The 15,587-nt window shown below is 49.0% G+C and overlaps 1 protein-coding gene across 2 annotated transcripts in view; it reads left to right on the forward strand.

Moving 5' to 3' along the window:
- The window catches only part of L3MBTL4 (L3MBTL histone methyl-lysine binding protein 4), a 276,348-nt gene that overhangs the window by 252,934 nt on the left and 7,827 nt on the right, over positions 1 to 15,587 (forward strand). For both annotated transcript variants that reach the window (XM_084778171.1, XM_084778172.1), the window contains one exon: positions 8,674 to 8,846. In XM_084778171.1, the coding sequence (XP_084634297.1) occupies positions 8,674 to 8,846 (173 nt within the window). The remainder of the gene's footprint in view (positions 1 to 8,673; positions 8,847 to 15,587) is intronic.

Genomic DNA, 15,587 nt, shown 5'->3' on the forward strand with positions numbered 1-15,587 from the left:
GAAGGGCCACTCTGGTTCCCTGACCAAGGTGGCATCAGCGATTGTTCAATTACATTCTCACCTCTGTGCACGAAGGTCGGTGTTGCAGGAGATACACAAATTCATTCTGGGCAATTGGTTTGCGTTGCTCAACCCAAGAAGTTAATTAATAATGTCTCAAGCTGTGAAAAGCAGATATTAAACTGAAAGGTCAGCCTTTGGCCGTCAGAAAATGAGTTGCACCGAAGTCTTGTTGGATGACTAACATCAAGAGTCAGTGTGGACTTCTGCATTGCTTTGAAAATTAAGATGAAGGGATAGCCTTTTCTCCAATAGTGAACTGGAGATCTGTATTTCACTGGATAAGCAATCCTTGGCCTTCTCAGTAGTGAGTGCTCTAGCGAGTGAGAGGCCACAGAATGGAGATTCACTGCCTGCGCCTGGCCCACCAGCGCAGTTGGCCTCTGCAGCAGAGTGAGTGAGCTCCTCAGAAGCTCCAGCAATCAGGTGCCTGGACTGTGGCCGCCGTGACAGGTCTGCGCCACACCTGTCAGGTGTCAGGGAACCAGAGTGGCCCTTCTTACATAGTTATTCTCCTCCCTGGTGGCTTCTTAGCGGGATCCACAGATCACAGGGAGGTTGAGCAAGTTGTGTGCTTCCTGCATCTATAGATCTGTGGCCCTGAACATAAACTCCACCAAGAGATACCAGAGCCCAAGTGCAGTAGCTGGTGGCCGGGTCCTGTGGGTGCCGCCTGGGCAGGTAGCAAGACAGACAAAGAAAACAGTGCAGAGCAACGATGCCTAAGCTGGAACCACTACCCTGGGCCTCTGTATTTCGAAAGCCTTGGGATAGACACCTTGGGATCAGGGACCTCCTTAAAGGTTATTTGCTGAAATAGAATCAATAGAAACCACTAGAACTCTATCTTGGAGAGTTGACGCCGAACGCCCAGTGCCCTAACCTGCTGCTCTTGGACCCTCATGATGTGCCACTTCCTCTCTTTGAGTGGCTGCCCACGGCTGGGATTCACCAGAGTTTGCCAGTAAGTCTCTTCGAAAGAGCTTGTGAGGAGGAAGCAAGGGATGCCAGGAAGACTGTGTCCCACACGTCAGCCAGTTTGAGGGAAAACATGCTTACGTTCCCCCAGGATTGGCTCAGAGACGGAGATGAGTGGGAGAAAAGACTGGGCTCCGGCAGGGGAGTCCACACAGTGCTGGCAGTGCTACGCACACTGTGATGAGCGGCCCACTTACGCACAAAGGTCTCTGAGCTCAGACACAGAGAGCCTGGGCAGCCGGAGAACACGCCTGTCAGGAGAGATGCTTCTCCAGAGATGTGGCTGTGAGGCTCCTGCAGGAGGCAATGTGGGCAGTCCCCTGTGCTCAATGAGGAGTGAAGCCTTCAAGAAGGAGCAAGGAAAAGCTGGGCACCCCCTTCCCCCTCATAGCAAGAGACTGAGGTGGGAGCACGGCTATAAAGCTGCAAGCTGGAGTGTCCCATGGGCTGAGCTCTTTCAGACTGACTGGAGAAGAATGCTGGGAAATGGAGGCACAACCAGAGACCACCTTTCCAGTAATCGGGCCCAGAGTGGATGGAAGCCAGGAGACTTGCTCAGCCCCTCTTATTTGTGGTTTGGGGGTGGAGCGCTCTAAATCTGAATGACTCCTAACCCAGTTTTCCAAGCCACTTTTTTTTTTGTCGTTAGTGAAAAAAAAATTGCTACTTTCTTAAAGTGTGTATCCATTCAGCCAACATGCCATTAATCCCAAAGTCACTACCCACTATGTGCCAGAGAAATGCTTCGCTCAGTCTTGCAGCCATGGCAAGAACTCTGGCAGTCTGTCTCCGGTGTCTCCCCTCCCCCGGGCTGTCCGTAGCCTCGGGTTTTCATGTCTTCTGCCATTCTTGCAGCTGGGGCTGGGTGGACATGGGCCACCTCAAGCCCGTTGACCTGGGTGCGGCAAGAAGAATGTTACTTCCATTCCTCTCCTTAGCCAAACCTAGTCTCAACAGAATCCATGTTTCAGCTCTCACCAGACATGGGCCATATAATAATAATAATAATAATAATAATAATAATAATAATAATAATAATAATAATAATAATAATTTTAAAAAGGGAAAAAAAGAGCAATAGTTGCAGTGGCCATGTTTAAAGAAATAAATCAAATTAATTTTAGCAGCATATTTTATTTAAATCAATGTAACCAAAATATCATTTTGGTATTTAAATGAAGATTTTTCTTAAGAGCTTATATATTCGTGTTCTTTTTAATACTATGTCATCAAAATCCAAGACATATCACAGCACATCTCAACACTCACTCCATGTGTCTCGTGGCTACCAGGGCAGGCAGGCCCCGGCTTCTGGGTCTCTTGGTAGCCCAGAGGAGAGCCTGTAAAACCCCATAGACTTTCTGTCCTTCATCAGTCACGTTTACACAAATTCAGCTACAGTGAAGCAACTTGGGATGAGGGATGCCTGGCAGCTGCTGTCTCCTACTGCCCCGGCAGACAGCAGTGTCTGAGCCCTACACAGGCGTGTATGGGGAACAGAACACAGGCATTTATGGGGAACGGAACACAGGCGTGTATGGGGAACAGAACACAGGCGTGTATGGGGAACGGAACACAACTGTGCATGAGTCGCCACAATGGGCATCTGAGAAACAGCTTGAGCTGAGTGCCCGCTCCACTAACGGCCAAGCTTGCCAGCTCCAGCTCCCACACAAGCATGACGGGTGCCTTGTGGATTGTGTTTGTGTTTTTCTTGGTCTGTTTTGTGCTTTGTGCTGAGGAGGAAAAACAGGTAAAGAAGTGGAAGAGAAAAAATGCAAGACCTCAGACACGATGATGGGCCAGCAAATTTGAGACACGGGCAGTCTTCAGAGGGCCAGTCCAGCATGCTGCCTTCCCTTTAGCGGCAGTCCCCAAGGGACCGTGGTGCCACAAAGAGCAACTCTCGGCCAGTGTGAGAGACTGGACTGGGCCAGCAGCTGTCACAGATTTTGTGGTGGATGGTGGATGCCTATAATTGAGTTTCAGGACCCATTGCAACTTTAATTTTTTTTTTTTTTTAAATTTCCTCTTTGTGGAGCATAGACCGTGCTGGAATCGCTCCTGCTTTCATTGAAGAGGAGGCTCCTTGTGAAATGGGTCTCTGTTTTTAGTGGATTAAAAATAGCTTGAGGCCCAGTCATGCAGACTCGCTTACCGCTTATGACTCAGTCCCTTCAGTTTTGTTGTGTGAAGCTTTTGTGAAGAAACAGCCATATTTTTAAAGAGCATTTCCATACAGGATTTCTCATCCTCTTGTAGGGATAGAGCAGAAGTGGGTGGGGTAAGTGACAGGGCCTGGGAGGGAACCAGGGACCTACTTTCATGTTATTTTCAGATGAATTAAAGTCCTTAGACTGTATTTTTTTTTTTTTTTAAGAAAAGCAATCTGTGGCGTTGGGAATAAGACATGGTGTGCTCCATGTCACAAGCCTGCAAAGCCTCTGGGAAGGCAGTCCCCGACGTCACACACCACCCACACCTAGCCAATCTGGGCCATCCCTTGAGATTCTTGGGAATAAAAGCCCCCTCTGACACTTGGTTGCAGATTTCTGAGACTGTGTCCCTCCCAGGGTGAAAGCTGCTACCTCTGCAGGCCAGGCCAGTGCCTCAGCCTCCTTTGGTAGACACTTTCCTCAGCATGGTTCTGAAGAGCCAGCCACGCCTCGCAGCTCTCTGGTCCAGGGCCTATTTGGGTCCCAAGGTGAGATATGGAGCAGAATGGGTTAGCCTCGGAACCTTGAGAGTGGTCCAGATCTGTGAGTGTTTTTAACAAAATCGTTCAACACGTCTTTAAAAACAAAAACAAAAGCAAAATCTATGAATACCAACTTTAAAAAGAAAGGGAAATTTACATTTTTTCCCGATATTTTTCCACAAATGGCAGTGACTGAGTCTGCTGGGGTTATGTCCTCCACTTTCTGAAGGGGACTGTATCCTAAATGCAGAGGTAGTTTTGACTCTTGGCTCTTATATGCTGGTGTCAAGAGCAAAGCCATGCTTACACGTGTTTCAGTCTCTGATTAATTAGAGTGTTGAGTCCTCCCACAGGAGGCTGCTTTTGCAGGCCGAATTTCCTTGTCTTCTCTTCTCGGGGAACCCGTAGGAGTGGCTGCTGCATGAGGCTGTGAAACTAGGAGGCATCCCAGACCTCCCCTGTCAGCCAGGACAGGTGGGAACAGCTGGGACACCAGAACCCAAACAAAGCAGGCAAAGGAACCCCCGTGCTGTCTTCGTGGCAAATGCGCAGAGTGCCAGCAGATAGAATGGTCAGCTGCCTTGGGACTGAGGAGGGAGGACAGTGCGTCTGTGTGCAGACCAATGACAGATAAGTTCTGCAAATCGCATGGGTCAGTGATCTTGTCACTGCGCACCACCACAGAGTGTTCTCTCGCTTTCCTGGGTGAGCTAGCCTCTATACGTCTAAAATGTATAACCTGGTGTACTCTAGGCTGTACGTGTAAACCCCGTGGACTATTCTATGCAATAGGAGTACAGAAGTATTTACTAACTGGACATATGAAAGGGACAATACAAATAGTAGGCTGCAGGAACTTCTCAGCTCCACGATATTCTGTATGTGACCATGGTGGTCTGTGTGGCCCACTGATGCTAGAAGCGCAGTTACATGCAACATGACTGTTCATATTTCTAATCATGCCTTATGATCTGTAAAGTGCTGAGAGAGAGAGGTGAGGTGGGGGAGTATCTATTGGGCTCAAGAAAAAATTCAGAGCGGTGTGTTCACATCTTGAAAATGTGTGCAAATTTTAAGTGAATTTTCAAAAGTTTAAGTTTGTGCACAGAATTTAGTCACCCCAGTTCTAAGAGTCTGTTCAAGAGTCACGTACTCCCCCAAGCCCCTAGGCCAAGTGCATTTGAGCAGTGTCGAGGTGGTGACCCTGTACCCACTCCAGTTTGCCTGGGGGAACAAATATGCCATTCCACCTTGAGAGCGGCTACTGCCATGTTTTGTTGCATGTTGGGGACTACCACACCCTCGTTCCCAGAATCACACAGGTGTGAGATCCAAACATGGGCCTCGAGGCTCTGAATGTGAGAGGGTGTCAGAGGATTAAAGCCTAGCCAGGCTGGCTTTCGGGATGCCATCTGTCTCCATATTCACTATTAAAGCTAGGAAACCCCATATGCCTCATTACAACCCTGGGATGCCTGACACGTACTGATAGTTCATTACGCACATGGGGCTGTTCTAAACACAACAGCTCAGAGGGGCTATAACTCATTATTACTCTGCTTTAGGTATAAGATACCTGGATACATAGGAATTAGTAAAACGATAAAAACTTTTTAAAAACTTTTCATATTATGATGCTTTAGGTATAAGACACCTGGATGCATAGGAACTAGTAAAATGATAAAAAAAATTTTTTTTAACTCCGTATTATGATGCAAAATTGATAGTAGGAGAGGGGGAAATGTTATTTGTGTTTGGCTTGTAACTGATTCTGGCAAACATCCCTCAGAGCTTGAGGTTGTAAACCAACAAACACAGCTCTGTCTGAGGGGAAATTCTGGACTGTGGGTGGGGAATGCACACCCAACAGGGTTGCCGTAGATCTTTCCCCACTGTCATGGCAGGACCTCCTGTGGCATCTCACATCCTTCCCACAGCTTCCAGGAGCCTCTGTCACTGCTCTTCGGGTGAGTGCCTGGGCTTGGCAAAGCCTCGCTTCTCTGTTGACATGAAGCGCACTGTGCAGAGCTGGCACACTCCACCTCTTTAACTCAAGGCCGTCTTTTCATCTAAGCTAAGTGGAGTTGCTATCCACCGCTTTCCAGAGTCTAGGACCAAACTGACAGTGACCTCCAGTGGGCTAAGAACCCCAAGTACCGTTTGGGTGCTATCAGCCACGTGTTAGGTGTGTGCTTCTGAGAGTAAGCTGCCTCAGCACTTCAAAACACAGCTCCTCCCAAAGCTGAGGTGTTCAAAAATGTTCTTTCTTGGGAACACATAGATTCTTTTCCATTTAAGTGCCTTTTCTTTTTAGATGTGAAACACAAAAATCTAATCACCAAAACTCGGTATCTTTGTTTGTTCAAAATGTAAGTTTCACTCTGTCTTTTCAGAGCTTTCTGTACATTGGAAGTGGTTCTTGGCTCATTTACTCAGTTGATGAATAATGAGATTCACTTATACATCTTTGTTTATTTTTAAGTCCAGTCCATTCATCAAAATAACCTAATTCTAATTTCCAGGAGGGTGGAAAAAGCCAGTGTTTGGTCTTTGGCTTTGGCCTTAATCTGAAAGATGGAGCTTTAGCTCGGTTTTGCAGGCAGGTCTGCGGCATCTGCATTGCTGCAACTACACACTGGCCCACAGTGCCGCGGCTTGGGGAGCTTCCTTCTTTTTCTCATGCTCTTCTGCCAGCAGACAACTTCATTAAAGGATGCTCACATTTGTCAACATACTGACCTTTCCAACAAGGTGTGAGTTCTCCTTGTGGGAACCTGCATCCTAACATACCGTTGGCTGAACTGCATGAGTGGACATAACCTATTTACATACTAAAAAGGTCAGTTTGGACAATCGGCAGTTAGAGATGGATTTGCAGCTGGTTGCAACTGGAGCATAAGCAATAGGAAGAAGCCTGGGATTCTGCTGCCTTCTTATCTGGGCAGACAGCAAGCGTTAGTAAACACGAGGCTCCCTGCTCTAGCATCACTATGCAGAAGAGGCTGATGATGGACAGCTCGCTCAACATTTAGAGCCTTCTTGACTCAAACAGGTACGTGACTGACCATGTAAAGTACAAGTCAGCCTCCTGCACCAAAAGCTGTAATTATGAGGTAGACATATTGGCATAAGCTTTTCCAGATTTTTAACAGAACATACGACATGAAACCACAGTAATAGCAAGCTCTCAGTTGTGCGGCTACTTCTGCCTAACCTGCCCCTTGCATTAGGAAAGGAGGCTTTCGGAAGGTGTGTGACATTTCCATTATGACCTGCCTTTTAAAGTCTCTAAGTCTCCATGTGTTTTAGTTAGCTAATGTGTACTGAAAATGTCTTCAAGGATGTAGTTACAGGGGCAGAGGTCTATGCTGACATTTTTGATGGTTTTTCTCTTTGTCCATTTGGAGACTGAAGGCCATGTCAGCAGACCTCTGTCTGTATTATGTGTATGTTCATGTGTGTGTGTGTGTGTGTGTGCGTGCGTGCGTAGGTAAAAATGTGTATATGCATGTGTATGTGTGTGCTAATGTGATGCACGCTGTATGTGTGTGTTCTTATGTCTGTGTGTGTCCGTTCACATATGTCCATATGCATGCTGAAGTGCTGCATTCAGTGTGTGTGTGTGTGTGTGTGTGTGTGTGTGTGTGTGTATGAGTGTGTGTGCACATGTGTGTATGTGCATGTGTGTGTATGTGTGTGTGTGTGTGTATATATATATATATACACGGAGCTAAGAAAACTTCAAGTGTCATCGTCAAGCACCGTCTGCCTTCTTGAAGATGTGATCTCTGCCAGGAACTCACCAGTTGTGCTAGATTGGCTGAGCAGTGAACTCCAGTGAGCTCCTGCCCCCACCCCACCCCCCAACACTGAGTTACAAGCACACGGCACCACACCCCGCTCTTTTGCATGGGTTCTGGAAGTCAAACTCAGGTTCTCATGTCTGCAGAGCAGTCGTTTTACTGACTGAGCTGCTAGACCTCCTCAGCCCACACAGGGCCACCCCTGCCAAGTTCCATCTTAACTATTGCAGTAGAACACCAGCATAGAGACACTTTGTTTTGTTGTATGAGAGAGAGAGACTTACTATGTAGCCCAAGCCGGGCCAGGAGCTCCCTACGTCACCAGTATTGGTCCCAAACATGATATGTCTGCCCCTAGTTCTGGCCTAATGCTAGGATTACATGCCTGTTCCACCAGGCCTGACTACGATTTTGGAAGGAGAAACATGCTAATATGGAAGTGTAAATGAATTTGAGGCTGAAGAGCCTCCAGGTTTGATGGGGATCTCACTGTGGTGAGCACAGCCAGTCTCAGACAAGCTGCCGTGTTGTCCCTCGTCTGAGCTGAGATGTTGCGTCTTGGCTGAGGCTCCCCACATGCCCTGCCCTTGTGTTGCTCCATCTGAGGTCACTACGTATTGCTGAGACTCTACAACATCAGCTGATGTCGCACACCTCCTCATGGGAACATCCTATATTTTATTCAGTACTGTAGAGGGATATAGGGAGGTACGCGTGAGCCTGGGCTCATTCTGTCTTTATTAGTGTAGGAAGTGGCTTCCAGGAGATTGATGGGTTTCTGTGTACACACATATATCCTGGATGGTTCGGTCAGCCTATCTGCTCAGTGTTGACACACCACATGGCTCCGTGGGTCATCTGACACTTGGTATAAGGAGAGAAAAGTTAGGGACGACCTAGCACTTTGTGTGCAACCAAGCAGGACCTCACAGAGAATATTTGAACTCAGTTAACAATCAGACACATCTTGACCCTACGTGATGAGTTTTACACGCTTCCTGGTCTAAGTCGGTTAAGTGGCACAGGCTGCGTCTGGGGACTCTCTTAGCAGCATAGCTTAGGTGTGCATCTCACACACCGACCTGCAGTGTCTGTCTGCGCTGTGCTCTCACCGCATGCTCCTCTCCCCTGCAGAACAAGCAGCAGCTGTGCCAGTGCAGGAGGTGCCTCGCCAGCCAATCTCTACGGCGTCCACGTCTGCCCACCCATTCCGAGACCTCCCTCTAGGCAGGGAACAGCATTACAAGCTGCTTCCAGGGGTGGCTGACATCCAAGCCGGCCAAGTGGCCCAATGGACAGCGGATGAGGTGAGAAGATCCTTTCTGGGAACACTGGAGTGAGACCAGCCTGCTGCTGGGGTTCTCTACTGTCTGTGGAAATGTCTCCACACGTCTCATAATAGGCGTCTTCTCCGTAAAGCCTAAACTTCATATCAGAGCAGGAAGTCAGCCATGCCTTTGGAGAAACTGGGAAAGCCCACTTGTCTGCCTGGTGGGTGTTGCTCCCGCCACCCCAGCCTTACCTTAGTGCCACCTCCTGTGCCTTGTTCCCTACCCACCCTCCCTTCCTAAGTAGAGCGAAGGAACCCATTCTCCAAATGTACAGCCCCGCTCCGGGTGGAGAAGCACAGTGCATAAGGTCTTGTGCTGAGGAGCCTCTTCCTGAGAGCACTTCTGCAGCCGTGCCGGACACGGGCAGTCCTGGGCACGCCCCTTCTCAGACAGTGTAAGCCTCCGTGGTTTTCTCCTCCATGCTACAAGATTACCAAGCAAACCTCCAGCTGAGTTTTAGTGGACATATTGTTACAACAATGGGTAAGATGTTTTACAGTGTGGAAAGTCAAGTAGGATTTTACAATGTTGGTTTTTAATGTAATCATGCCTTACAATATCACTTTTGTGTGTGGATCAGTTAAGCTCCGTTGCTTGCTGTAGTGTTGAACCAGTGTCTCCTACTTACCGTGTTCATTTTAAGGGAGCACATTGTTTCACTGACGAAGATGCCACTGCATTGGCTGGCCTCGGATAACACTCTTTCAACCTGGGAAACACTGGTCCTCTCTGAGGACAAGGCTTGAGCTGGATCTGGAGCTAAGTCAGCTCTGGACTGTCCAACAAGAGCCTATGCCCATCGCCTTCCCTTGGTGTGGGCTAAGCTTCTCTAAGAGTGTTGCACTGAGGCTGTGCAGACCTGCGTGCTCTGCAGCAGGACCTACCTGTGCCATACTCCCCAGAGGCCTCACCTTGCATCCTGGGATTCCATTCTACCCAGGTTCCTCCAGAAAAGGGAACAGGGGGCTGCCATCGTCCCTCTGCATGCTGTATGAACCTACCTAGCTCTTGTCCATCCATCCTGTGGGTCCATATTATCACAGTAGGGGAGATTTGAGTCAATGAGCTAAAACATACAAGGGACAATGAAAGAACAGGACACTGTCCCCAGAGCACTTGGGTCTGTACCTTCCTAGAGAACTGTGCTCCTTTGCAATGTGTGTTTATGACCAAGCCAACTGAATTTAAAACCTTCTGTGTGTATGATGAAATCATATGTGAGGGGCACTGAATGAAGGGGCATGCTAACGGACAAGCAGTTCCTTACTGGCTTCCGGGCTAGTCATCTGACGTTCTTCCAGTTGGACAGTAAGGCTGGAGTTGGCTCCTGCCTCTCAAATGGACCCTGAGCTCATGACCCCTCACACGGCCAACAGGGTATTATTAGGATAATGTTTGCCAGGCACAAAACCTTGCTTTACCCATTTAACAGATGAAGAAATTGAGGCACCCAAAAGCTGAGTGACTTTCCTAGGGCCACACAGTCAGTGGCGTTTTCCCACTGTGCACACACTGGGCACAGAGGAGGCTAACCTGGGACACGGGGGAGAGGCTGCATGAGAACCAGCTGGACAGCATGGCCAGGCCTCGGTCAGCACATGCGGGCTGCTCGAATCTTGGGCAGAGAGTCTCTTTCTAAACATGGTGATTCAGGGAGGTGGGGGTGATTTTATGCAGAGAGAGGGGGAACAAGGAGAGGAAGATAGCGCCCATGGCAGCAGCTGGCAGCCGCACCCTCTCCCCTCAGAATGGATGTGGTCCAGCCTGAATGCTGTGGTGCAACCCATCTCACTACAGCAGCTGTTTGGAAATCAAATCCAGTGCGTTGAAAGTAGACAACACGGGGAAGATGAAGACGAAGGCAAGCCAAGAGTGCTATCCTTTCAGGGTCTCGGGACTAGGCAGCTTAGCACTTAATTAGGATAATAGCATGTGCGATCTGCAGGCCCAAGGAGTGGCTCTGAAAGAAATGGGGGAACAAAAGATGGTGCTGTCAGGAAGCGGACCAGTGTAGCAACAGGAGGCACAGAATGGGGCCTTTCTAATGGGACATGAAGAATTAGAGATGAGATCGCATGGGGTGATGTAGCAATAAATGGTAAGCAAGGGTACAAGGCGTGTGCCTTCCGAAAGCACAGTGCCCAGAGAGAGCCTCCGGGGAGTCAAGAACTGAGCCGTGGGCACATGTGCAGCTTCCACCATGCTTTCTGAGGCATGTCCCGAGCCTTCAGGACCTTGTGAGTTATTACCCTAACTAAGAAGTAGCGTGTGTCAGGCTGAGAACGGGGACTGGAGAGTCAGACGTGAGGTCTGTGTGATCTGTGCGCAGTTAAGTGTTTCCTATAATGGAGGGGGGCGTGCTTTTACTTCTCAGGGAGAGTGCATGTGGGAGGAAGCCCCCGCCAGGACATGAGCAGTGGGCAGGTGACTGATGGGGAAAGAGGCGCTGATCTGCTCAGGTTTAACACTTCATGAACGTAAAGGCAAGAGGTTGGAGATGACAAAGAGCACTGACTGCTCCCTCTCGTTAAGATTGGGAGCAATTAAGAAGATGTAAAGAGGCCAGAACGCTGCAACAACCTGTGAGGAAGGTGATTCCCAGTTCCTAAGGCTATGCCGTGGAGTGTGGGCATTCTTAGCCTCTTGCTGCAGGAAGAGGCACTGGGGCCTTTAGATTAAGGAAAAAGCCACAGGGAGGCCAAGTGTCATGTATCAAGTGCCACTGCCCCTGATGCCCTCTGGTGCCCTGCACCTGTGCCTACCATCGGGGTGTGTGCTGGGGAAGCCCTGGCATCTAATAAAATACACCCGAGAGTAAGAACACCCAGGACTTACTCCTGTGTCCCTAATTACCGTGCACCTTTCCCAACACCAAAATATACCCTCAAGAGTGATCTTTGGTGGATTTAAAATGGGGGTTTTGTTGTATTCTGCAAGAGGCAGCTCTCTCAAAGGGTCTGCACAGAGCAAGGAGAGCATTCAGTGAGTACCATTGTTAGAAGGCACCATTGCCAACAGGATGGGCCACTGCTCTGGACACCATAAAAGAACGGCGACTAAGGAGGGATTGTTTGAAAAGGCAGCCCAGGTCTGACCTGGATTGAGAGAGCTGTCTCTAGGCTTTGTCTAGCAGTGGGCATGTTAGAGGGGAGTCCCCGCCAGGGACAGGGTGTGCTGCAATGAACTCAGACATCCTGTGTTACGTGCCATTCAGCAAGATCTAGCATGGGGTGTCTGTAGCAGAAGCCGGTAGGAGAATATCCCCTTTGTCTCCATCCTGGCCTGGGAGGCAGACCTCTATGATGCTACCACAAAAGAGAAGCCAGCCCCGGGGCCCTTTGTCACTCTCCGCGGAGCTGGGCACTGGCTTTATCTCCTTTGTCACCGAGACTGTCTCTCCCACAGCTCTGTGTGCAGAGCCTGGGGAGGCTGTGAAGTAGACTTAGTGGCTGTGAAGTGAAAGTCAAGAGCACGTGCTAATATAGTCTGTGTCACAAACGTTATTGCTTTGTAACACTACATCAGGGGTGAGGGTGTGAGAACAGATTAAATTATCTTCTGTGGAAGCAAAACACTCACTCTGGGACAGGAACATAATCTGTATAAGAGTACAAGCTTGTAAGATTAAGGTCTAAAATATAATATATGTATGTGTATATATATATATAGCAAATCTTTTTATTCCAAGTAGATGTCTGGCCAGTGTCTGTGTGGGGAATGAATGAGTGAGTGAATGAATGAATGATCTTGTCACACACGCACAGGCTACAGTGTACATTTACCATCCCAGGCATAACTCAGTTTTGTTTGGCTCATACTTTCGCCTCTTCTATTCTAAAATGCTCCTTAAAGTACAACATATAAATTGTCCCGCTCTCAACCAAGTGCTCCCTGAATGTTCATTAGCCATAAGAAATGGCAGCCACTTTAAAAGCAGGCTTTACACAGGAGGCAGTGTTTTGGGAAAAAAAAATGCAGGACATTGCAAGCTAAGCATAGCAGCCTTCTGCAATTGGGCCCTTCAAAAAAAATGCAGATGGTGGTGGTGGGGGGGCGGGCAAATAAACTCTGTTGTTTAAAAAAAAAAAAAAAAAGAAAGAAAATAGAGTCAGAGCAGAAACAGTCCCCAGCGGAATTTCAGGCAGTGCAACCCAGCTCACATCTCCAGGCTCAGAAAGAGAGGAAACTGGGAGAAGCTGCCCACTGCAGAAGAAAGGCATGCTGGGTGCCAGAGAGGAGGCCAGGGAAAGTAGGTCATGGGGGGACGTGAGCTGAGTAAAGCGGAAGGCTGGTAGGGGAGCCCAGGCAGAGCCATCCTTCTCAGTCTTCCCAAACTGCTGTCTGCGATTCATTTGCTCGGAGTCCTTCCAAAACAAAGCCGGGGTTCTGGACACAGAACACTGTGCTCCCGAGAACATGGAAACCAGACACCTATCGGTTCCTGTACCCAGGGTGATTCCCAGACCCATGACCAACAGTACAAGCCCACAGAGCAGCCTCTAAACCAGAGATGCACCCCAGAATCAAAGCCAAGGGCACATGTCCATGGAACATCTTCCCACACTACGGGTGTTCTCTGGAGCCAGCTGTGGCCTGGGTCCTGCACAAGGCTCCATGGGGGTACTTGTCACCCTGAAGAGCAGATGCCTCACAGCTCTCGTTTGCAGGGGCGGGTAGCACATTATAACTGGTTCTTCCTTCAGAGAGGTCACTGAGCACACAGCGCACCTGTCTGTATTTCCCCACACAATCGTAGGAGAAAGAGTTTTTGAATGGGAAGATGAAAAGGCAGCTCTTCGGTGTTGTTCTCTGGTATGTGAAATCTCACCACCTAAAGTTTGCAGACTCTGTAGCCAAACGAGGTTTCTGTTAAAATTCAACATGCAGTTTGCTTTTAGGGACAGTAAGAATCCACTAATAATACTGAAAGAAGCCTTTGGATACTTTGGGGACCTGGACAAAGACTTCTTCCTCGGTAGGTTTCATGGCACGGGTCTTTACCATCAAAAACAAGAATAGGGACTTTCCCAAAAATCAGAGCATCTGACATAGGTGGTGAGGCCCTGCTGTATTCAAAGAGCTAAGGTCAAGAGCCCACGCCCCAGAAAAGCGTGCCAGTGGCATTGGAACTGGCAATGTCACCGCTGGGCAGCACATGCTCTGTGCCATTGATGCTCTGGTTATCTACCTCCCTTCAGAAGCCTGTTTTTTACCTTTGCAGTTCATGGGGAGCCCCTTGCCGTTCATGGGGAGCCCCTGGCTAATATGCTGAAGAAGAGGAGGAAGTCCTTGTACTGCTGGTCAGTGAGGGGCCCAGTGACATATGCAAATGACCAGAGCAACTTGGCACTTTTCTGCAGTGAACAGAAGTTCTTGGCACAGGAATAAGAGACCATGTCTTAGCCAACAACGTCAGCATGTCATGGGAGCTCACTGCCCCTATGACTGACACGCCTTCCATGCACTGATTTCCAGTGAGGTGGAGCAAACCATAGGTCTTGAAACAAGTCCTGGTTGATGTTTTCTCTGTTTTTCTCCCATGATGCTTAGGGATCCTTCCAGCAGTGGGCTTATCCCCAGGGGCCTTTGATAGACTATGGAAACATCTTTTCGGATGTCACAGCTGGAAGGTGGTATTGCCATTCACAGCTAGGGAGCAGAGGTCAGGGATGTGAACAAGGGCCCCACAGTGTATAAAAGCACTCTACAGAAACATGGCGGGCACCAAGGACCAAGGAGTTAGTGGTGCGTGGCTTAGCTTCCCTTCTCCATCCCTGCACAGCCCAGTGCGCAGGATTTGACCTCTGCACAGCTCCTCCCTCAGCTCCCAGCTCTCCTGACCTTCACATTGCCCAGTAAGCTGTCGCTGATCCCCTAGCTGCTCAAGGTGGCCTGAGGAGTCCAGGCTGACACTAAAGTCTCACCTTTCCTGCTCTCCCTTGCCTTGTGGTCCCAGCCCTCGCCTCACAGTAGCAGCATTTCTGAGCTCTGAAAATAAATGCCCAGTGCTTGGACCCAGTCCAGGGCCACTCATTTGAAATCTCTGGCCCTGAGCCCATGTTTCAGTCAGGCTGTAAGCTCTGCAGGAGATGGTGGTGTGTGGCCAAGCTGAGAAGCTGGACTTCAGGCTCCCTGCTGTCTGCTGCTTAGAGGCACAAAATCCATCCCAGAGACTACAGCACCTCATTTCCCCCATTTGCCTTCTGCTCCTCAGACTCCTCAGTGCTGCTCACTCTTGTCCTATTTCTGTGCTGGTCATTGAGAATCTCTGCCTCTGTTAAGAACGTTAATCCCAGGAAATACTGAGTATACGGATGGAGCCTCTCCTTTCGGATCTTTCTTGAGTTCCCTGAGCTGCAATCTTTCCGCACCAAAGCCTTAGGATCTCTCCTGTGGAGGGTCACACATGTGACTTTGTGTTTTATAGTGATGGGCAGGTTGTACCTCACTTGACACTCCTTTCTGTGAACGGAGCCTTAGACTCAACAACAGTTCAGTCCTGTTCAGAGGTGTGGCTATCACAAAGCCGTCATACAGAGTCATGGAGGATATTCTTAGACAGGAAAAAGCAGCCTGGGGAAGGACTCGACCTGTCAAAGCCCTGGGCTCTGGACACACAGCAGCCCCCTTCAGAATGCCGTCACTCGCCCCAGCTTCCTATCAAAGTGACTTTCATCATCCCCCTGCAGACATCCAACGTATGCTCTGTGTTTGCTA

Source organism: Acomys minous (genome assembly GCF_964271855.1).
Source record: "Acomys minous genome assembly, chromosome: 4".
NCBI classification, from domain to species: domain Eukaryota; kingdom Metazoa; phylum Chordata; class Mammalia; order Rodentia; family Muridae; genus Acomys; species Acomys minous.